The sequence below is a fragment of the Lepus europaeus genome, chromosome 17 (assembly GCF_033115175.1).
Source record: "Lepus europaeus isolate LE1 chromosome 17, mLepTim1.pri, whole genome shotgun sequence".
Lineage (NCBI taxonomy): Eukaryota > Metazoa > Chordata > Mammalia > Lagomorpha > Leporidae > Lepus > Lepus europaeus.
The window spans coordinates 14,002,235-14,024,619 of record NC_084843.1 but is presented as its reverse complement, the minus strand read 5'-3'; the positions used below and the strand labels follow the sequence as shown (position 1 = coordinate 14,024,619).

At 49.6% G+C, this 22,385-nt stretch overlaps 1 protein-coding gene across 2 annotated transcripts in view; it reads right to left on the bottom strand.

Moving 5' to 3' along the window:
* GFRA1 (GDNF family receptor alpha 1) overlaps positions 1-22,385 on the bottom strand; it is a 228,979-nt gene that overhangs the window by 56,943 nt on the left and 149,651 nt on the right. For both annotated transcript variants that reach the window (XM_062214549.1, XM_062214550.1), the window contains one exon: positions 13,161-13,497. In XM_062214549.1, the coding sequence (XP_062070533.1) occupies positions 13,161-13,497 (337 nt within the window). The remainder of the gene's footprint in view (positions 1-13,160; positions 13,498-22,385) is intronic.

The window sequence follows — 22,385 nt, the reverse complement described above, 5'->3', positions numbered from 1 at the left end:
CAGCACCATGGACACAGGACAAGGTTCACGCTGACCTTGACTCTCAGGCGCGCATGTCTGAATGATCTGAACGGCAGGTCAGCGTAGGTGCTGTTTCTAGATCTGCACTGCCCCCCACCCCTCCTGGCAACGAAAGATGCTCCCAATGTGGGAAAAGTGACAGCACCATAGAAAGTGTCAGCTTTCTTTACTGGAAGATCTTGGGTTGAAGATTGCTCCAGGGGTCACCTTGGAAGGAGGATTTCTTTTCTAATGATGGCTTTTAAACCCTATGTTTTGCTTTGCATTTTCAGGCATAACTCAACCAAATGGATTGCGACCATAGTCCAAAGTCAGCCCATGGACAATGCACTGTCTTCTGTCCCAGGCGCAATGAGGGCATGGTCCTGACTGACTGTGGGGCTGACCTAGGCACCAGCTAAACAGATACACAGTCCTTTTGTATCTGAGGAGCTACTGGCAGGCGTCAGAGCTGTCCACATGCTCCCCCCGCTCCTCACTGCTTTCCAGACAGACCCCGCCCCAGTGGGAAGTAGAGACCTCCCCACTGTTGTCCCTGCCCATGGCTCTGACTTCTTGGGCTGCAATGTCCCCACTGTCCCCAAACAGTGGGCTGACAGCCCACACCCCAGCCACCATCTCTTACATCCTGCCCCAGGTCTGAGCACCTGGCAATGCCCATCTGGTGCCTACTCCCCACTCTCAGCTTTGCAGACCTCTCTGAGAGCTGGGGAGGCCACCAGCCCAGCAGCTCTCCTGGTATGGACTCCAGACCACCACCACCAGAAGCAGTACCAGCACCAGGAATGCTCTAGAAATGCAAATGCTTGGGAAGTAGCCCAGACCTCATACACCAGAAACTGATGCTGGAAAACCATTGTCTCAGAGTGATGGCCCTCTAGGAAGTCAGGGCCCAAGCCCCCTCCTGGGCCTGTTCCAGCACAGCACTGACCACTGCCCGCGCAGGTGCACCCTGTGGGGAGGCTGCGTCACTCTTTCCAGCCGTCTAGTCCTGCTGAACCAGCCGTAGCAATGACACATCAGCCAGGACCACAAGCGAGAATGTGCAATGTTCTCCAGCTGTCCACTTTGCTTCTGGCTAATCCTGTCTCAGCTTGAACTTCTGAATATGGAAGGGGTCTCTCCCCAACAGCACGTGTCTTATCCCAGACAGGTTTCCTAGGGCAGGGTCCAGATCCTTTGCTGGAGTGCACATTCTTGGAGAAAGGGCATTTCCTGGCCCCAGACTGGGAGCCAGCAACCCCTCCAGCAGGAATTCCAACTGCTGGGTGCTCAGTGGGATCTGGAACATCCCAAGGGTTACCCCAGGCCCAGGGTTCTCACCGTGGTGAGGGATGACAGCAGGAGGGAACAAGAGGGGTTGCTCTTGGATGGCCCACATTGAGGCACACCACACAGTGGTGCTCCAGGCCCAGAGCCTGTGGCCTGCTTCCCAGGCCCTTCTCCAAGAGAAAACTCGACAGAAGGTTTCCGGACACAAAGTGCTTTACACATCAGCCTGGAGCTGCACCTGACTTAGCCGGACATCACGGCGAATCCTCTGTGGTGCTAGGAAAGAGAAGGGGCATCTGGAAGGTGCTGCCTGTCAGAGGTGTCTCTCAGAGGAAGAAGCCAGGCTGAACCCGGCGCTCCAGCCCAACACGTGGCCCCACGCGATGCCACCGCTGATGGCAGCCTTCCTCTGCCCCACCTTTCTCCACCTGCCAGCTACGACTGATGCCTCCCCACGCCCTCGCTCCGCAGCCTCACCTCCCAGACCTGCTGTGGCTGAGCAGGCAGACCCAGGTAGGTGCACACCACATTGTCTCAGTCCAAGGCCACCTCAGGTCTCCTGGCCCAAGATGATTCTGATCCATGTGACATGGCAGCGAGTGAGGTCCTGGGATCCCAGTGGTCTCAGACAGACTTGTAGGGGTGAGTGAGGCCAAAACAATTTTCTTGGTCACCCTAAGACCTTATATACCTGGTTCCCTGGGGAGCATCCCGGAGGCCACAAGGCAGAACAATCAACAGGGCCAGTGCAGAGGCAGAGAAAGAACCCAGCCGTCCGCCAGCCAGACACTAGATCCGTGAAGCTACAAATGTCCTGCTTCTCCTGACGTTTGTTTGTTTGTTTTGGGGAAACACAGTGATTTCTAATAAAAATAGGCTGTAACACTTCATTGGTATCCTGATGCTATTTTCAAATGAAGTAACAGACGTGAACATTTCTTCAGCTTTGATCCAATACGGTAGGTATTGATAGCTTTAACCCACAAAACCAACAGCCTTCAAGAGCCTCTGTCATTTGTAACACCTTAAGGGAACCCAGGAACCAAACAGGTTAGGAGCAGCTGCTCTGATGAGACACAATTTGTCTGCTGAGTAATATTTAAGCCCTATCTGGATGAGATCCAAAGGTCCCTTGGTTTAACATTTTGGCTTTAAAATGAATAAGGAAGGGGTGGGTGTTTGCCGTAGTGGCTGGGACACTCGCATCCCAGACCACAGTGCACGGGTTTGACACTCAGCTCCAGTCCCGACTCCAGCTTGCTGCTGAGGCACACGGGGGAGGCACCAGCTGATGGCTCAGGTAGTTGGGTCCCTGCCACCCACACGGGAGACCTGGATGGAGTTCCAAATTGCTGGCTTCAGCCTGGCCCATCCCTAGAGGGCATTTAGAGGGTGAACCAGCAAATTAGGAGCCTTCTCTTCCCCTCTTCTCTCTTTCCCTCTCCTCCTATACCTCTCAAATGAATCCATTAATTAAAAATGATAAGGTGGAGAAGAAAACGTACAATCAAGGTCACTTCCAGTATCCGACTCCACTTACCCCTCAGGTCTCTGAAGTCACACGGGCAGAAGTCCCAAGTGGGGCACGCTGGGCGTGACGTGGGCAGTGCAGTGCGGGAGAGCTTGCGCCCGCAGACTGCCTGCTCCGCCTTCTGGCAGCACCTCTTGGTGACGCGGAAAGAGCTCAAGATCTCAGCACTGCCCCCCATCCATGCAGGGGGAGCATGACGACAGCCCCCCACCTGGGGCGCTGGGAAGCGCTCAGCACAGTCCCTGGCACACTCTAAATGCCAAAGAATGTCCTCCCAGCCATCACCCTCACCCACCACCTTCGCCGTCATCCACACACTCCTACGACAATGTCCCTGGCTCTGCACTGCCAGGCGCTCTGCCCCTGGCTGTGGCTTGCTTCCTAAGTGGATGATTCATGACCCGAAGCTATTCAGAGGGCGGGCGGCTCGGATGCAGTCTCACTGAGTCAGGCACTGCCCTTTGCCTGGTCCCACACGCCACTGACTCACGCCCAGCATCCCTCAGAACCCCTTGTCACGGCTGCGCTGGGCCACAGAAGCGGCGCGTCCCCACGGAACTGCCAGTGCCCACCTCGCTCTCCCATGCAGACCCACCAACAGCGCATCCCACCGCTCCAGGCCCAGCGGTCTCATGGCCACCTCTGCTCACATGTCACTGTGCCTCTGTGAACGCAACCATTGTGTGGCCTGGCCAGAGAGCTTAAGAAGACAGAAACACTTCTGGGCTTTGTCCACCCCACCTCTGCCTTCCTGTCTTCCCCAGTGGTACAAAGAGGGTGATGTACAAGGTCAGTGACACAGTCTTACAAAGCGGCACTGGCATTTCCACGCGCCGCTTACCGCGATGGCTGCACGAAGGCGTGAAGCATTAAAATCTGCCCATGCGGCACACCCTCCAGTAAAGGTCTCTGCCTGCTACTGGTGGGGGAAGTGTTATGCTTCGATTCTTATGTCTTTGCTGCCATCTTTGATAAAGTTTAGGAGGAGGGGGCACATCTCGGAGTTCTCTGCACTAAGGAGCAGGCACCTGCTGATGTTCTTGTACCAATGCCTCCTTCAATCCGCACAGCAGCCCTGCTGCCCTCCCATTTACAGAAGAGAAACTGAGGCCTCAGCTGCCTGCACACCATGGAACCAACAGAACCACGAGGTGGGCCCGGGTCCACAGCACTCTGAACAACTTTAACTGACAGCATCTGGGGAAGGGAAAAAAAAATCTCAGGACTCCAGCTTGGTGTGGTACTTTTCACACTGATGGTTCTTTCAAATTGTTGTTTTTCTTGGATGCAAAATTTTCTGCATAATTAATTGCCTTTGGAAATTACCAAGCAATTTCCCATTCACTGAGTTGGAAATGCCCCGTGGAAATGAAAATGCCAGTGCGACTGCAGGACACCTAGGCTGGGGCGATGCAGGGCGTGACTCCACTCCCGACTCCCAACTCCCAGCCCATTGAGGAGGGGCCAGGCAGGTGTCCGGGCCAGGCCCCACACTGAGAAGCCCTGTGCATGCCCAGGAGGAGGGGCCCTGGTCTCACACTGCCAAGCCCAGCCCTGCCCCACTCCCCAGGGGGAACCCCTCCCCATGATTTAAACACAGGGTATGCTCCCCTCTGTGAGAACATGATAGCCATTCATAATGGAGGGGGCAGATTTTCCCCCATAAAAATGAGACTGCTCTGAGTCACAGGCTGTGGGTCCTGATGTCAACTGCAAAGCATGCGTGACCAAGAAAGGAAGTCCTGTGTGCTGCAGGGCCCAGGCAGAAAGAAACGGCCTTAGCTTAGCTTACGGGGCAGCATGCCAGCCACCACGGGATGCCCTCTGACCCTGCAGGTGCTGGTCTGGATGAAGGCAACCCCGTAGAAGGGCTGGGGTCTCCCTTCTCCTCAAGCCATTACACCCCATCCTTTGCTCCGTGGATGAACAATTTGGAAAACAAAGGACACAATGCTATATGAAATGGAAACAGCCTTGGAATCAGCTGGTGGGGAAAAGAGCATGAACTCTACCTTGTTGGGTTACTCTGTGCTGCAGGGATGGAGAAGTTAATCTCCTATGCCTGTGAATGTCCCAGCTGCTAGCAGGTGCAGCGGCCACAGCGTAGAGCAGACATTTCTCTTCTTCAGAGGAGCAAGCCATGTGGGGCAGTACAGGGGATCAGTCTGCGGTCTTAGACAAGGTGCTCCAAAGTCCAGGGACCCCCAGGCTCCCCTCTTCAGCACCTCTGAGAAGGATCCCAAGGTCTGGTTCCCCACCATACTGTCCTCAAGACACAATCCACAAGAAGGAGGGGTTTGCTAATGACTGATGAAATGACCCCAGGGCAGAGAGAATGCGGGAAGGCAAACACCTGGATGACCCCACCTGGGTGACAGAACCATGGCTTAGAGCTGGTGTCACTCTGTGAGAGCTGAGCTTTCATCTATCCTAAGAGATGCACGGCAGGTCCTTGATGTCCACCACCTTGGGCTGGGTGAGGGTCAAGACTCTGAACTCAAAGGACAGCTCAGCAGGGCGCTGGAGATCCAACCAGGTGGGCGAGAGCACCTGCAAGACGAGCAGGTGACTCACACACCTAGGGCCTCGCTGCCCAGGAGACTGGGCTCTGTAAGTGCACCTGCAGTGAGTAAATGGGTTAATAATAAAACCATTTTTACTATTTGCAGAAGCAACTCTTTCAAATCAGTCAGCTGTCACCAAGTACCCACTCTATAATAAGCAATGAGCACTCAAAAGGAAATTAGATAAAGCAAGATGGTAATGAGCACGTATTACCTGAGTTGCTTCTTTTTTTGTTGTTGTTAAAATGCTGCTGAGAGGCTCTGATGGACATTATGTTCCAGCTCTGTGCAAACCGTCTTTAAAATTGATGCTGTCTTAGTTACTGAGCCAGCAAGCGCATCTGGACTCGGGGACTGGCCGGGACATCACTCCGGCTGTCTGGAACTAAAGGCAGTAAGGCTGAACGGGCTGAGAACATTGCAGTCTCATCGGGGAAGATGATCATGTGGAAACAGCGACATAAACCAGGTTTCAGAGTGAGCAAGGCGGGGCTGGTTCCCGACTCCTCCACTTGCGAGCTGGGTGCTCCCCACCCCAGCCAGTCACTCCCACGGCTGGCCCCTTGCAGGAAGGGGGCTGATGAGAGATCACAGGGGTGAGGTGTGTGGCCCAGGACTGCCTACCACGAACACCCAGTGAAAAGGTTGCTGTTTCAGCTCCAATGCCTTCCTCAGACCCACAGCCTGGGGCGACTGTGTCACCACGGCTGCCCTCTTCCATGCCTGGTGTCCTTGCAGCCAAGCTCAGGCGGAAGATGCTCTGGGAAGCCTGGCTGACAGGCAGGCTAAGCTGGCTGTTCTCCTGCGGCACCTCGTGCCTTCCTAACCAGGGACTGGCAAACCATACCATGTGGGCACGTGCATGGGCACGCCTGCCTTCCTTACTGCACCACAGGGAAGAAGCTAGGCCTTTACTGCTGGCACTGTAAGTGCTGCTGGAGAGATGATGCATGGATGGATGGATGGGTGGGTGGGTGGGTGGGTGTGTGGGTAGATGGGTGGGTGGATGGATGGATGGATGGGTGGATGGGTGGATGGGTAGATGGGTGGATGGGTGGATGGGTAGATGGGTGGATGGGTGGGTGGGTGGGTGGGTGGACGGGTAGATGGGTGGGTGGACGGGTAGATGGGTGGATGGACGGGTAGATGGGTGGATGGATGGGTGGGTGGATGGGTGGGTGGGTGGGTGGATGGGTGAGTGTATGGATGTGTGGATGGGTGGGTGGGTGGGTGGGTAGATGGGTGGATGGGTGGGTGGGTAGATGGGTGGATGGGTGGGTGGGTAGATGGGTGGATGGGTGGGTGGGTGGGTGGATAAACAGAGGGAGAAAAAGATGGAAAGATGGACAGATGGAGGCACATTTGGCCTTCTAAGCCACCCCCCCGCCACTGCCATGTGAGTGACTGGCACTGATCATGCCACTCTCACACCTCTTCTCCCTTCGTTTTGCTGAGACTCTTGCTTGGTTTCCTAATTCTCCATCCTCCCATCTCTCTAGGGCCTCCTCAGACACTTTCAACATAAACCTGATGGTCCCAAGGGTCTCTTTTTCTCTTCTCACCCACTTTTCCCAGCGAGCAAAATCCAACATCCATCTTCACCACCCATCTCTACATGGGTGATTCTAAACCCACCCCTGTATCCCAGCCCCTTCTCGGAGACGCATTGTTTTCAATTCACCTCTCACCTGGTCCACTGCAAGAACCTTCCAACTGGCCTCCGATGCCCCACGCACGGCTCCCCGGAGGCTCTCCTGAACCTTTATGAGATAAAAGCTAACTCTTCAGTGTGGCACTGGAGGCCCCAATGTGTTGCTTCTACAGAATGCTGCGATTTCCCCCTCTGCCTTTAGGAGGGCCTGCAGGACCCTATTCCCACCTCCAACACCATGAGGACCCCCCCCCCAAACTGATCTCTCCTCCTTCTGCTTTATGGTCCCTGCTTCTCAGCCACCCTGACCTTAATATGGCTTCTGAGATCCTCCAGGATGACACCCCTACCCCAAAGAAAGACTGAACAAGGTGTCTCCGGCATCCCGGCAGATTCAATTCCATTCCTTTTCCATCCACTTCCACACCCAACGCCGAGGATAGACAGCTCTAGTGCCAAGGCTCCATCTGTCCACACGGATCCAACAACCAACACGATATGCAAATGCGAGGAAAGGAACTCCTAGTTCTGTCTTCAGGACAAGAGAGGCAGAAGTGACTTTGGAAGGTGAAGGAAGAGGCTAGGGAAGTGAGACAGAGACTCGAGCTTGGGCAGGTGCAGAGCAGAGTTGGCTGCACAGAGAACAAGGGGTGACTCTCGACAGGTGTTTAAGGGACAGGCTCCAGGAGGAGTAGACAAGCGGCTCCACAGGTGCTTCTGCCAGGGGAGCGATAAGGAGAGAGATACTAGATGGCAAGAGGGACCAGGAGCTGGATCGCACCCGATTCGCAGTTCTGGACACCCCTGCAGGCCAAGCTGACGGAGCTCGGGCCCTGGTGAGTGGGGTTGAACGGCCACATGTCTCAGGGTCCAGTGTGGGGGCTGGAGGCCTGGAAGATGGAGTCAGGGAGGCCAAGGGTGACAGCAGGTGTCACACACCCTTGCTGTTCTCTCAGGCCCACACAGGGGCCAGCAGGCCTCCTGCACAAAGCGTGCAGGCAGCTCACGTGGGGCTGGGGGCACGTTTAATAGCCGTGCGGTGCTGAGTACCCTGCCTAAGACACCCATGTGCTCATTTGAAATGAAAACTGCTCAAATGAACTGGAAAATGTTTGACTTGTATTTTCTCATATTCCCAAACCTTTCTTTCCATGGTTCAAAAGTTTGCATTGTCTAATTGCTGATTTCCATTTGTGAATGAATCAGCGTAAAATAAAATTAAGTGCCAAATTAATCTCCCCATCTAGTTTTAGGCATTAATTATCCTCTGAGCCTTTTTCTCCTGCATTTGCAGTGTGTCAAGACAAGCCCAGAAACAGTGAAGCAGAATCCAGGTTTTGGTGGAGGAATTTAAGCCCGAGAAGTAAAAGATGTTCTTGCTAAGATCCACAGTTTACTGTGCAAAAGGGCCCGATTCCAAGCGAAGAGAACACATTTCTCACCTTTTAAGGGTACACGACACTGTCAGACTAAGTTCCTGGAGCAGACATTTGCTGCATAGTTTTGTGACATGTTTCCCCGGCTGACAAATGAACAACGATATATCTCCTTTATGTTCAACAGGGGTCACCCCTTGTGTGGAAAATGTAGGGTTGGTTAGGGCAGAATTTTAGAAACTGCAGGTGCAACTTCGGAGATCCTCCTAGCTCTGCTGAAATTCTCCCAGGCTACCAGAACACACTTACAGGATCCTCGGTCCCTGGACAAAGGGAGAATTGTATACTTGGTGATCTGCTCAGAGCCCCTGCACCTGGAAGACTGGGTACACCTGGGCACCAGGAGGATACATCAGACCTCCAGTAGGGCTAAGCCTTGGGGTCAGAGGACACGGAGCCCCCATTTCCTGAGTTCTGCATTATGAGAAAATTTCTAAAAGGACAGACGGCCTTGACTCAGCACTGTTGACCAGTAAGAATGCCAACGCCACTTCCACCCAAGACACACGGCAAGGAAAAACAGAGCCGAGACTGGTGGTGTGCAAAGGAGGAGACTCGGCACTGGCTAGAACCCCTCGGGACCCAGCTTTGGAAAGCAACGGCTGCATGCATGGGTATGAACAACGAGCTATTGATCTGCAGCCCGAGGGTCATCCCCATTCATGTGCAGAGCAGCCAAGGCCATGGGCATCAAACCACCAAGCATGCACTGCGCTGTTCACAACAGCGACACCATGTGGCAACGGCTAACGCCACAGGCAGGAAAGCTGCTAGGTGGCCTCAGGCCACCTGGCCTTGGAAGCAGAATGGATCCTGGAATCCACTTCTGCGGTTCTTGGATGAGAATGGGGGCCTTGGAGGGGGAGCATGGCACGCTGTAAGAGGAAGAAGCTAGACCTCCTGTAATTCCAAGACACTTAAGTATTAATTGAAATTCTTTAGAAGGACAATGGTGTTTTGAAGAGCATATTTGTGGCAGCCTAAGTCAGTGCTCAGTGCAGAGCTTACTTTGGAAGGCAGTTTGGGAGCAAGGAGGTAAGGGAAGTTCAAACAATGGAGGTGGATCTGACTGTTTGCACTAGGGATAAAGGTGAGCTTCCGTTCCCCCCGAACCAGACCTGACATCTCTCCAGGCACCCGGGAAAGCACCAGAGAGATGGGGCCAGGGGCCGCTGTGCCACCAGGGGCGGAACATGAAGCTCTTCAATTTCCTCTCTCCTTTCCAACAACAGCTTCTGACTGCTCTGCTACAGACCTGCTCGGAGGCCCAGCCAAGCTCTCGCCTCTCCCCAAACACCCCACGAGGAAAGGAACTGTCAGCTTCCCTAAAAGGGAAAAGAAAAGAAAAACAAAGTCAAAGGAGCTGCTTCTCGTCTGTTTGAAGGCGCGAGGCAGAGGCGAGGCAGGTTCTGTGTAGCACACCGTGGGACTCTGGGGAAGCAAAGCTCAAGGCCGCGAGTTGGAGGATATTAAGTTCAGGGAAGTCTTAATGAGCCTGAGCAGCTCTTTGATAGTGGCTGATGCGAAGATGGAAATGCGGCATTTGTAAGTGTGAGCCTTCGAAGAAGCTGGTTCTTAGGAAGCAGTTTCCCCCCTTGCCATCCCTTCCCTTCAGGGATATTCAAATAGGCCTGAAGTCATTGCACCAGGGCTGGGGTAAAGGTTGGAGCGGGGCTCCAGCTCCAGCCAATCACAGAGGCTGCTCACAGCAGGAGGAGGTGCAAGGGCCTCCTGGAGATGGATGGAGAGGGCATGGAGTAAAAGACGAGATTAATAAAATCTGATGAAAGAAAACACCGCCGGCCAACCCAGCAGCTCAAATTACACTTACTGCACTGGACAGGGAGGGGTCATCATGAGGAGTAAGTCCAGGCTCTGGAAGAAATTCCCAGCTAAATAACCTAACAACGAATAACACCGCGGGAAGGCACCGATTCGCCTTCCCTGGGAAAACTCAAGGCAGGGCAGAGAACACATCACTCACAGGAGGCAAACTTCACCGGGTAGCGCCCCTGGGCAGTAGAGATCTGGAATCCCAGCAGCTTCTGCTTCCTACCCAGAGCCACAAACAAGACCACGGTGCTGGTGCCGCCTGGTCCCAGGAAGCTCTGCCCCAGGACACGGGGCTATTGTGCAGCCCATCATGGCCTTGGTGGAATTGGGCACGAGCAGCCACCAGGCAGGGCCACCCTGCCTCCAGTTGTACATTTCCGTCCCATCAGCTGAGTCCATTCCCTGCAGCTGAGGGTGTCTCAGTTTCTGGAATCTGTCCTTCTCCAAGGCACCCCAACCATCCTATGTTCTACGGGTTCCTCCTGCCACTACCCACCCCCATCCCACCCCCAGCTCTCCCGCCTGCCAAGCCAGTCTCTCTGCACTCAGCAGGAAAGCAAGTTGACTTACTGGACTCACACCAACCCTCTATGGATTCTCTCTTTAGAAGAACATGCAATGGCCGGTGCCGTGGCTCAGCAGGATAATCCTCCGCCTAGCGGCGCCAGCACACCGGGTTCTAGTCCCAGTTGGGGCGCCGGATTCTGTCCCGGTTGCCCCTCTTCCAGGCCAGCTCTTTGCTGTGGCCCGAGAGTGCAGAGGAGGATGGCCCAAGTGCTTGGGCCCTGCACCCCATGGGAGACCAGGAGAAGCACCTGGCTCCTGCCTTCGGATCAGCGTGGTGCGCCGGCCGCAGAGCACCAGCCGCGGCGGCCATTGGAGGATGAACCAACGGCAAAGGAAGACCTTTCTCTCTGTTTCTCTCTCTCTCACTGTCCACTCTGCCTGTCAAAAACTTTAAAAAATTTAAAAAAAAAAAAAAAAAAAAAGAAGAACATGCAAGGGCTCAAGGTGGCTTCCGGCCTGGGACGAAGGTCACCGCCCTGCTCTGGCCCTCAGGTGAGAAGAGGCTCCACCCCAGCTCTCTTCCAGCCTCTGCTCAGTGAACAGAGCAACTTAGTATCTTCCACCGCTCCCATCACCGGGCAGGATGAAAAGCCCAGCAGCTGGCCTGGGCCCTTCAGTGCACAGGATAACATCCTACCATGGAGTCAGGAAGAGCCATTTGCATTTAGCTGAGGAAGATTCTAGAAACCCAGCCCTGCTCCCATGAGGAGGATTCCCTGCTGCTCAACAGCTAAAGAGGCCCAGGGCTGGAGTTCAGATCCAGGGGGTGCAAAGGAGGGGTCTTCAGAATCTCCTCCCTCCCACCGCCCTGCCCCTCTGCCCCGTTCATCCTTTGCAAGGGGGGTAGTGGACCCCCTGGCTGCTCAGCCTCCCCGGGAACCTGGCTTGGGACCCTTCTGGGACACCCAGCCCTGTTCCTAGCACACAGCCAAGAGGGGACTTGATAGGCAAGGGGCTGGAAGTGAGACGAGCCTTTGCGGTCACACGTCCGCAATGCCCGACGCCTCCCTAGGTGTTCTAGGACGTTTGGTCATCCACGTCCTTGCTCGGTTCACCTGCTTCCAACTTTCTCAGAGCAAGGTGGAGGAGCGTTATTGCCAGGAAATCTTCAGCACAAGAGAGTTATTCCCCTGAGGACACTCACTGTCCTTTGGTTCCTATCAGAGTTGGTTTAAGGAAAGAAGGGGACCCATTCTACAGGAGCCAGACCTAAAGTGACCAGAAATCAGCTAACCAGATTCCTCCACGTATCAGACTCTTTCCCGCTCTCTGCTCTTGAGAAACTCAAGAGCAAACTCAAGAGCAAACTCAAACAGGGAACAAGCAAACAGCCACGCTCTTCCCAACTTGTGCACCTGCCTAAGACTTATTGAGTAATGTGATTTTATCAGAGCTGGCATTGAGGGCTCTTGACTTGAGACTGGGGACAAATACACGGGTCCAGGACAATGTCCTGTCTGGGATTCCACCTGCTCTTGTGGTCGAGGTGCAGCACAGCCTCCGTCTGCAGAGACTCAGACTCTGCTTATCAGACTCTCCTTGGTGCATCAGCAACTAAATGCAACCCCAGGTTCTAGAAGAACACACGTGAAATAGCAGAGGTGGCCCGGGGCTGGGACAGGAACCAGTGGAGCAGAGTGGACGGCCACCTGCTCTTTCCACTCCACCTAATTCCATGTTGTCTTTTCTTCCGCAGAGAATGTGTCCTTGGACTCCATCAAACATTAAAATAAAGCAACAGGTGGCCAGAAAGAAGACGGGAGAGGATGTCTCCCACATGGTCCAAGCTTGGCAGCATTTCCAGGGGAGGCTGGGAGTAGGAAGGAAAACTGAGCTGGGGAAGCCCATTCTCTGCAGCCACAGAAGGGCCTAGAGCTCTCTAAGCTCCACTCCCTGTGGCTGGACATGGGGTCATCCTTTTGGGGCAGCTTTCACCCCGGAAGGTTGAGAGCCGTCTCTGTATCTCCAGCCAATGCCTTTCCTGACTTACTGAGCCCCTGGCAACCACTGGCATTGCCCACAACTCAAGAGGTGGGCACATGCCTTTGCAGGTGCACCTAGCCCAGGTGACCCGCTCACCTGAGAGGCGCTAATGCAGGTGTGTTTTCCTGACTCCAGCTCCCTCAACTTTCCCTGGTTAAAGCAGGAAGAGACCCGAGGTCAGAACTTGGCCCATTCAGTAAGCGTGCCAGCCTGCCATCCTGCTCTGCCCAGCGAGGGGCACAGGGAACAGGAGCGCTCCCATCCATGGCCTCGCCCTGCCACCACCACTGCCAGCACCCTACCTGCAGATGTAATTCGTCTTGCAGGAATCCTGCAGATCCAAGCAGTTGGGCTTCTCCCTCTCCTCATAGGAGCACACGGGCACGATGGTCTGCCGCCTCCGCTCGGTGCAGGCGATGTCACGGCAGGAGCAGAAGAGCATCCCATAGCTGTGCTTGGCGGGGACCTTGTCGAAGAACTGCCGGAGGGCCTTGTGGCACTTGCGGCGGTTGCACACCTCGTTGGACATGCTGGTGGTGCACGGGGTGATGTACGCCGACCTGTACTTCTTGCAGGTGTCGTCGAGGTTGCAGGCCTTGGCTGCATCCAGGCAGTTGTTCCCTTTGGGGACATGTTCCACTGTGAAGCGGAGAACAGAGAGGTGTGAGCAGAGTGTGCGGCCCAGGACTGCCCACACCCGCTCTGTCTGCACTGAGCTCCTGACACTCAGCTGGCCACACCGGCTGGGCAAGAACTCAGTGAGCTTTGAAGCTAATGACTTCATGACTTCATGACACTGGGAACCCAGGACACTGCACAAGCCCCGTGTAATTCCTTCGGTGTACAGGGAGGAGCAAGAGCTCAAGAGAGCAAAGTCAATGGAACTCGGGCCCCTGCCCGGCTATGTGCAAACAATTTGACAGGAGAATAAATTTCCAGAGCCTGGTCAGTAAACTGAAATTAGGATCAAAGATAAAAGCAACAAATTATGTACTTGCTCATGATACAGTATGTAAAATGATATGCTAAATGCAAGTCTAATTGCCATGCAATCCTCCAGGAATATAATTATGTAATAAATGCATATAGTACATGCTAATTACTATATGATTATAGAGTAATTACATGCTTATTTGAGCCCAGAAGACAAAATACTATGCCAGGCTCGCTAAACAGAAAGAAGCAACTATAATGTAGTTAAGTTTCAACTCTCAGGCTATTGGAGGAAAACCAGAATAAATCACATAAAATTTGCAAACCTCAATTGCCACTTAACCCACCACATATAATAATGTGGGCTCTGTGAGCATCGAAGTCACAGATTAGGAAAAGCCAGCTAGTGTTTTGGACAGACCTCCAGTGGATTTATAAACCACGGGCGTTCGGAATCACAAGAAACATATGCTGCCTGCTGTGCAGGCTGCCAGAGAAACCAGCACTGTCCCTGCCGGCGGTCCCTCTGCTGTCCCTCTGCTGTCCCCAGGAGCAGAGCTGGGGTCCTCTGGGTTCGTGGTGGGGCGGGGGTTGAAGGTGCTGGTCAGGGCCAAGCCCAACAGGCAAAGTTACAAGCTGAGCAGATGGGGAGAACCAAACTGAGTCCATGCTGAAGAGCTGTTTCTATAGGCAGAGAGAAGTGACGGAAAACCTCCCACAGACAACTGACAAGGTGGCCCCTGGAGGACTGATAATCCGCTGGCCGGGGACCCTCCGGACGGGGCAGGGAGGCAGCTGGGTAGCAGCAGACAGCATTGGGCACCCCAGGGAGCTCCTGCCCAGGTCTCAGTCCCTGTATTTCCTGTATGTCGGAGGCCACATGGAATATTACTCAGTCTTCAAAAGGTCACCCTATAATGTGCGACACTGCTAAAACCTGAGGAAGTTGTGCTCAGTGACATGAGCTGATCACAGCCAGACAAACACGGCATGACCGCTCAACACCAGGAGTCTGAAATAGCCAAATGCACAGAAGCAGAGCACGGAAGGCTGACTGCCAGCAGTGGGGGCAGGGTTCACTGGGAATTAAGTTACACAGCTGTGCAAGGTGCACAAGTTCTAAAAGCTGCAGTGCAACATCTCTCCTACACCACCCAGAGGACAGAGCGGCCGCTAACTGTTCTTAGCATGCAGAGTATTTTAAACATAAATTAAAAAGGGCATGCAAAGCCAGTCCTATATCTCAGAGCAAGGAACATGCAGCTGGCTCTAGGAAAATCCAGTATCCAAATCTGAAATCACAGCCTCACACCCTGGCACAGCAAGCTGTGTTCTCTGTGCTCCGGGTTCGTATTTCTGCCAATGGCATCTGAGCCCCACAAGTTTAATGTGGGGGACAATAAACAAGGTATTCAACCTTTCTTGGACGACCAGTGCAGGAAGCCAGCAGCTGCACACCCAGGCCTGCTGATCAGCAAACACTCCTGGAGCCATCTCTCCATCATGCCCCTCCCCAGCCTGTTTCTATTTCCACTCTTGGGCTTCTCAGGACATGAGTGACAGTCGCCAAGTGCCCTGATGTGGTTACCAGGGCCTCCGGGCCTTGGTGACACGTCCAGCCTTCTCCTCTATGGAGACTTCTAATGTCCTGTTGTTGGGCCCTAGGCAGTGATTTATATTCTCGAAGGTCTCCAGTTGCCTAGATTGCTAACTTATGCATTTTTGATGATCATCTAAAATAAATTAATATGACCGTATCCCTGCATCATCTGGATCAGACCCCGACAGCCGGATATGGGTATGGACACAGTTTTACTACCTGTATTTACAGAGGCTCTGGTGTCAGATGGCGCTTTACAATCTCTAGCTAAAAGGAAAAGACCAGACACCCAGAGGTAGATCAGCACTCAAATGATGCAGCCAGTGATAAACGGACAGACAGTTCATGTTATTTCAAACGAGAAAAATGGCAGAAGAATGAGGTCATCACCTGGCACCCAGTAACACAGGCCTGACACCCTCAAAAGAATGCCGCTGTAACACACCACTACATTCAGACTGTAAACACCCATGCAGTTTCAGCTAAATAATGCCATTTTTCCATTAATGTCATTAGCTTGCACTTCATTGTTCTCAAAGAGTTTTGTACATGCTTAATGTGTGTGTGCTGCTTTTACAGAGAATGAGAGCTTTCTAATGTTTCTTAGTTCCCAATAACATTCTAAGAAATAAAGTCAATCCAAGTATCTAGAGAATTTTCATTTTCTTTTTCTCTGCAAGTAGCCCACATAATAATACACACTTTCAAAAATTTGCCAGTGTACACTTTGTTATAATATGAGCTGCCTTTTTAACTGTTCCTTATGTATTTTTATTTATCTGAAAGGCAGAGAGAGAGGAGAGGAGAGGAGAGAAAGAGAGAGACAGAGAGAGAGAGAGAGAGAGAGAGAGAGAAACGAACTTCCATCTGCTAGTTTACTTCCCAATTGCCATCAATAGGTGAGACAGGGCCAGGCTGAAGCCAGGAGCTGAGAGCTCAAGCAGGTGTCCCAGCTGGGCGGCAGGGCCCCGACTACTTCGCAACTCCTGCTGCCTCCCAGAGTGCAGCAAGCAGGAAACTGGAAGCAGCAGCAGAGTGGCCAGGACTTGCATCAGGGACTCCAATACGGGATGCAGGGATCCCCAGCAAGGGCTTAATTCATTGTGCCAACCATCCACCCCCATTAGTTACTTTAAGTTAAAGCCATATAAAAGATTAATTAAGTTTATCTTTTAATATTACCAAAAAGCAATACTTTAAAGGAATAGCTTTGTAGAAAGGCTGAACCATTTTTTGTCTAAATCAATTGATCAAAGTTAACTTCAGTGGGTGTGACAGCCTCACTCTATTTGCATCAATACAGAACCCTTGCCAGAGCTCCAACTCCTTATCATGATTTTAGACCCTGTGACAAATTCCACAGTACATCACCTGGCACATTTACAGAGGCAGAAACTTAATTCATTAACTCACAGGTCAATGTGACTTCTTGTTTCTTTCATCACACAAAATAAATTCATAACACTTCCCAACTCAATAGATGAGGTTAGCATTATCCAAATGCTAGAAACCAGCATAAACAAAAGAAGAAAATAATAGACTAATGTTCCTTATGAATAAAGATGGAAAAATGTTTCCAAAATTTTAGAGACTTGTGTTTAGCAATATGTTAAAATAATGCATCATGATTGATGAGGGGTTATCCAAAGAATGCAATGTTGGTTAGTAAACATTCACAATAATGGAATACAGGAGGAAAACCATGATTATTTTAATAAACAAAGAAAAATCAAGTAGTACATTTCAGTATTTATTCAAGAATTTTTTAAAATGCCCAGAAGATTAAGAACAGAAAAAAAAAAAAAATATCTTGGATGGGTGTTTGACCTAGTGCTTACAAACACCATGAGGATGTCCACATCTCATATCAGAGTGCAAAGGTTCAAGATCCACCTCTGGTTCCTGTCTCCAGCTTCCTGCTAATGCAGACCCTTGGAGGCAGTGCAGATGGCTCAAGTAATTGGATCCTTGTCACTCATGTGGGAGACCTGGATTGAGTTTCAGGCCTGTGGCTTCAGGTTCTTGAGGTCATCTGGGGATTGAACCAGCAGATGGGAGTGCTGTCTGTCTCTTTCTCTTCTTTCTCAAATATTTAAAATTTTAATTAAAAATACTTTTCTCTATTTGAGGAGCTATGAAAAAATAACATTAACAGCTATGAAAAACATGCAGCTAAATCATGTTTCATGATACAATGTGGACAGCTTTTCTCTAAGACTTGAATAAAGGATACCCTTCTTACCATTAGAATCAGCAGTGTGCAGGAGATCCCAGCCATCACAATAAAGCAATGGAAAGAAACAAAAGGTACAGAGATCGGGAAGGGAGACATTTCTATTCAAAGATGACTTAGAAAATCCTAAGAAATCTGTAAAGCAACTACTAGGATGAATAAGTCAAAGAATATAAAGTTAATGTTAAAATTAACTGTAAATTATTTTGAGTTTGTAAGTTTACAATATTTTATGTTGACAAATAAGAATTGTATATATTTATGAGGTACAGCGTGATGCCTTGATATATATTTGACATGTGGGATGATTAAGCCAAGTTCTTTAATGGATCACTTTAATAAGTTATTTATGAAAACAGAGAAATCTTTTCTTGAGAGATAGGGGTGGGGGGTGTGGTCCCATCCTCTGGTTCATTCTAGAACTAGAACTCTGTCCAGGTCTCCTATATGGGTGGCAGGAGCCCCGCTATTTGAGTCACCATTAGTGCCTTGCAGGTTCAATATGAGCAGGAAGTTGGAGTAAGGAGCCAGAGCTGGGAGTCAAACCCAGCACTCTCATATGGGACACGGGCATCCTAATCAACATCTTCACCACTAGGCCAAAGGCCCAGTTTGAGAAATGAAATTTTAAAACATAATTCCATTTACAATAGCACCAAAAAATTGAAAAAGCACTTAGCAATGAATTTATCAAGACATGAAAAATCTCTACACTGAAAACTAAAATCACTGCTGATAAAAAATTTTAAAAGACTTAATAAATGGAAATGTATACTATGTTCATGGAGCAGAAGACTGCATACTGTTAACATGTCAATTATCTCCAAATCATGATACATTTGAAATTGGCAAACACATGCCAAAATTTATATGGAAATGCAAAGGACCCAGAATAGCAAAGGCAATTTGAACCAGAACAACAAAACTGAGGGACTTACACTGACTTCAAGATTTACTATAGGGGCTGATGCTGTAGCATAGAGGGTAAAGCCACTGCCTGCAGTGCTGGAATCCCATATGGACTCCAGTGGGGTTCCGACTGTTCCACTTCTGATCCAGCTCTCTGCTATGGCCTGCAATAGCAGTAGAAGATGGCCCAAGTCCTTGGGTCCCTTAACCTGCATGGGAGACCTTGAGGAAACTCCTGACTCTTGGCTTTGGATCGGCCCAGCTCTGTCCATTGTGGCCATTTAGGGAGTGAACCAGTAGATGGAAGACCTCTTTCTGTGTCTGTCTCTCTGCCTCTGCCTCTCCTGCCTCTCTGTAACTCTGTCTTTCAAACAAATAAATAAATCTAAAAAAAAAAAAAAAAACCCAAGATTTACTATAAAGCTACTGTTACCAAGACAGTGTGGTATGGGACAGGCATAGACAAATTGAACAGTGGAACAGAATTCAAAATATACCCACACAACTACAGCCATTTGGTTTGTGACAATGATGGCAAAGAACTTCAATGGGAAAATAAATTCTTTTCAAAAAATGGTACTAGAATAAGTGGCCATCAATGTAAACAGAGTTTCTACTTCATATAATACATAAAAATAAACACAAGACAGATCATAGACTTAAACATAGAAGTTAAAATGATAAATCTTTCAGAAGAAACAAAATAATTTTGAAGGTATGCAAACATTCCTTAGACAGGTAATAGCATGCAACAACCATAAGAGAAAAATGCTGGTATGCAGTTTATAAAAATTTAAAATATCTGCTCATGGTAAGACAATGTTGAGAAAATGAACAGACAAGACAACAAATAAAAGAGAAAAGGTTCATAGAATATCTGACAAAGGACTAGTATTGGGCCAGTGCTGTGGCTCACTTGACTAATCCTCCGCCTGCAGCACTGGCACCCCAGGTTCTAGTCCCAGTTGGGGTGGATTCTGTCCCGGTTGCCCCTCTTCCAGTCTCAGCTCTCTGCTGTGGCCTGGGAAGGCAGTGGAGGATAGCCCAAGTGCTTGGGCCCTCCACCCGCATGGGAGACCAGGAGGAAGCACCTGGCTCCTGGCTTCGGATTGGCGCAGCATGGCAGCCATATTGGCCATTTGGGGGGTGAACCAACAGAAAAAGGAAGACCTTTCTCTTTGTCTCTTTCTCTCACTGTCTAACTCTGCCTGTCCCCCCCCCCCAAAAAAAAAACAAAACAACACAAAACAAAAATAAAAGGACTAGTATCTAAGGTATAATAAGGATGCTTAAAATTCAGTAATAAAAGGAAAATAACCCAATTAAAAATGAGCTAAATATTTGAACCTATCCTTCACAAAAGTAGACAAGTAGGTGGCTGATAAGTATATGAAAAGTGTTCAGCATCTTTGGTTATTCAAAAGTAAAGCACAATAGTTAAAATTAAAGGTTGACAACAGCAAATATTAGAAAAAAATGCAAAACTTCATAATGCTCATATGTTGTTTAAGGGAGTACAAAAAGATCCACTTTGGAAAAAAAAAAAAAAGATGACCTACATGAAAGGTCTCTGTGAGTGAGATCCCAGTGGAAAGAATGGGCCATCAAAGAAGGAGGTACCTTTCTCCGAAGGGAGGAGAGAACTTCCACTTTGACTATGACCCTGTCGGAATAAGATCAAAGTTGGCGAACTCAAAAGGCTTCCATAGCCTTGGCAACTCATGACTAGAGCCTAGGGAGATTACTGACGCCATAAACAAGAGTGTCAAATTGTTAAGTCAACAACAGGAGTCACTGTGTACTTACTTCTCATGTGGGATCTATCCTTAATGTGTTGTCCAATGTGAAGTAATGCTATGACTAGTACTGAAACAGTATTTTACACTTTGTGTTTCTGTGTGGGTGCAAACTGATGCAATCTTTACTTAATATATACTAAATCGATCTTCTGTATATAAAGATAATTGAAAATGAATGTTGATGTGAATGGAATGGGAGAGGGAGCGGGAGGTGGGAGGGGTGCAAGTGGGAGTGAAATTATGGGGGGGGAAGCCATTGTAATTCATAAAGTGTACTTTGGAAATTTATATTTACTAAATAAAAATAAATAAATAAATAAATTTAAAAAAAGATCTATTCAGTGTGAAAAAGTTTGGGCAGCGTTTTATAAAACTAAACATATGGATGAAACACAGCTGACCTATGTGGAGGGCGAGGACAAACACAACTTATGGCGCCAGCAGCCAAGAACCTCCATACCAGCATTGCTGCAGCAGCCCAAGCCACTGATACAAAAGTTGCAGGAAAAGCGTAGAGGGAATCCAGCTTGGAGCCCTGTGGGGATACTGTACTCAACAAACTAGAGGAGAAAAAACAAGGGGGACTCGTTTTCTCTCTCCCCGATCATCCTGCAAAGGAGTCCTATAACAAGCTGACAGAGAGTGGGTACCAATTTGGACATATGTAACAGCTGCACCAGCTCGTGTCCATACCCAGCAATGAGCCAAGTAGAGACTCTTGAGTCTGGTGGGGAGAACAGACAGAGGGTTGGGTGCTTGGGACTGTGGGAGGCTTGTAAAGTGGGACTGTGAAAATTCACTGCAGAATTCTACCAGACATTTAATTATTTTTTAAAAGATTTTATTTATTTATTTGAGAGGTAGAGAAACAGACAGTGAGAGGGAGAGACAGAGAGAAAGGTCTTCCTTCCGTTGGTTCACTCCCCAAATGGCTGCTATGGCCAGAGCTATGCCCATCAGAAGCCAGGAGCCAGGTGCTTCTTCCTGGTCTCCCATGTGGGTGCAGGGCCCAAGCACTTGGGCCATCTTCCTCTGCCTTCCCAGACCACAGCAGAGAGCTGGATTGGAAGAGGAGCAGCGGGGACTAGAACTCACGCCCATATGGGATGGCAGCGCCACAGGCTGAGGATTATCCTATTGCACAACAGCACTGGCCCCTCTACCAGACATTTAAAGAAGAACTAACTCCAATTCTTCTCAAGTTTTTCAAAATAACTTGAAATGAAGGGAATCCTCCCGTATTGATTCTATGAAGCCAGGATCACCTCAATTATTAAACTCAGAAAAGATGCAACAGAAAAAGAGAACTAGAGACCAATTTTCCTGAGGAACATTGACACAAAAATCCTCAACAAAATTATCAATCAAATTCAACAAAACATTAGAAAGATCATTCACCTAGACAAGTGAGACTTATCCTTGGTATGCAGGGATGGTTCAACATTTGCAAAATCAATGTGATACATCACATTAACAAACTGAAGAAAAAAAACGTATGATTATCTCAATAGATGCAGAGAAAGTATTTGAAAAATACAACGGCCTTTCATAATGAAAACTCTAAGCAAATTGGGTATAGAAGGAACATTCCTCAATACAATCAAGGCAATTTATGACAAACCCATGGCCAGCATCCTATTGAATGGAGAAAAGTTGGAAGCATTCCCAATGAGATCCAGAACCAGATAAGGGTGTCCACTATCACCATTCCTATTCAATATTGTCCTAGAAGTTTTAGCCATAGTCACTAAGCAAGAAAAAGAAATCAAAGGTATTCAAATTGGGAAACAGGAAGTCAAACTATCCCTATTTGCAGATGGCATAATTCTATAAATAGGGGATCCAAAAGACTCAACCAAGAGACTATTGAAACCCATAGAAGAGTTTGGTAAAGAAACAGGATATAAAATCAATACACAAAAATCAACAGCCTTTGAATACACAGATAATGCCATGGCTGAGAAAAAACTTCTAAGATCAATCACATTCACAATAGCTACAAAAAAGAAGACTTTGAAATAAATTCAACCAAGGATGTCAAAGATCTCTAAGA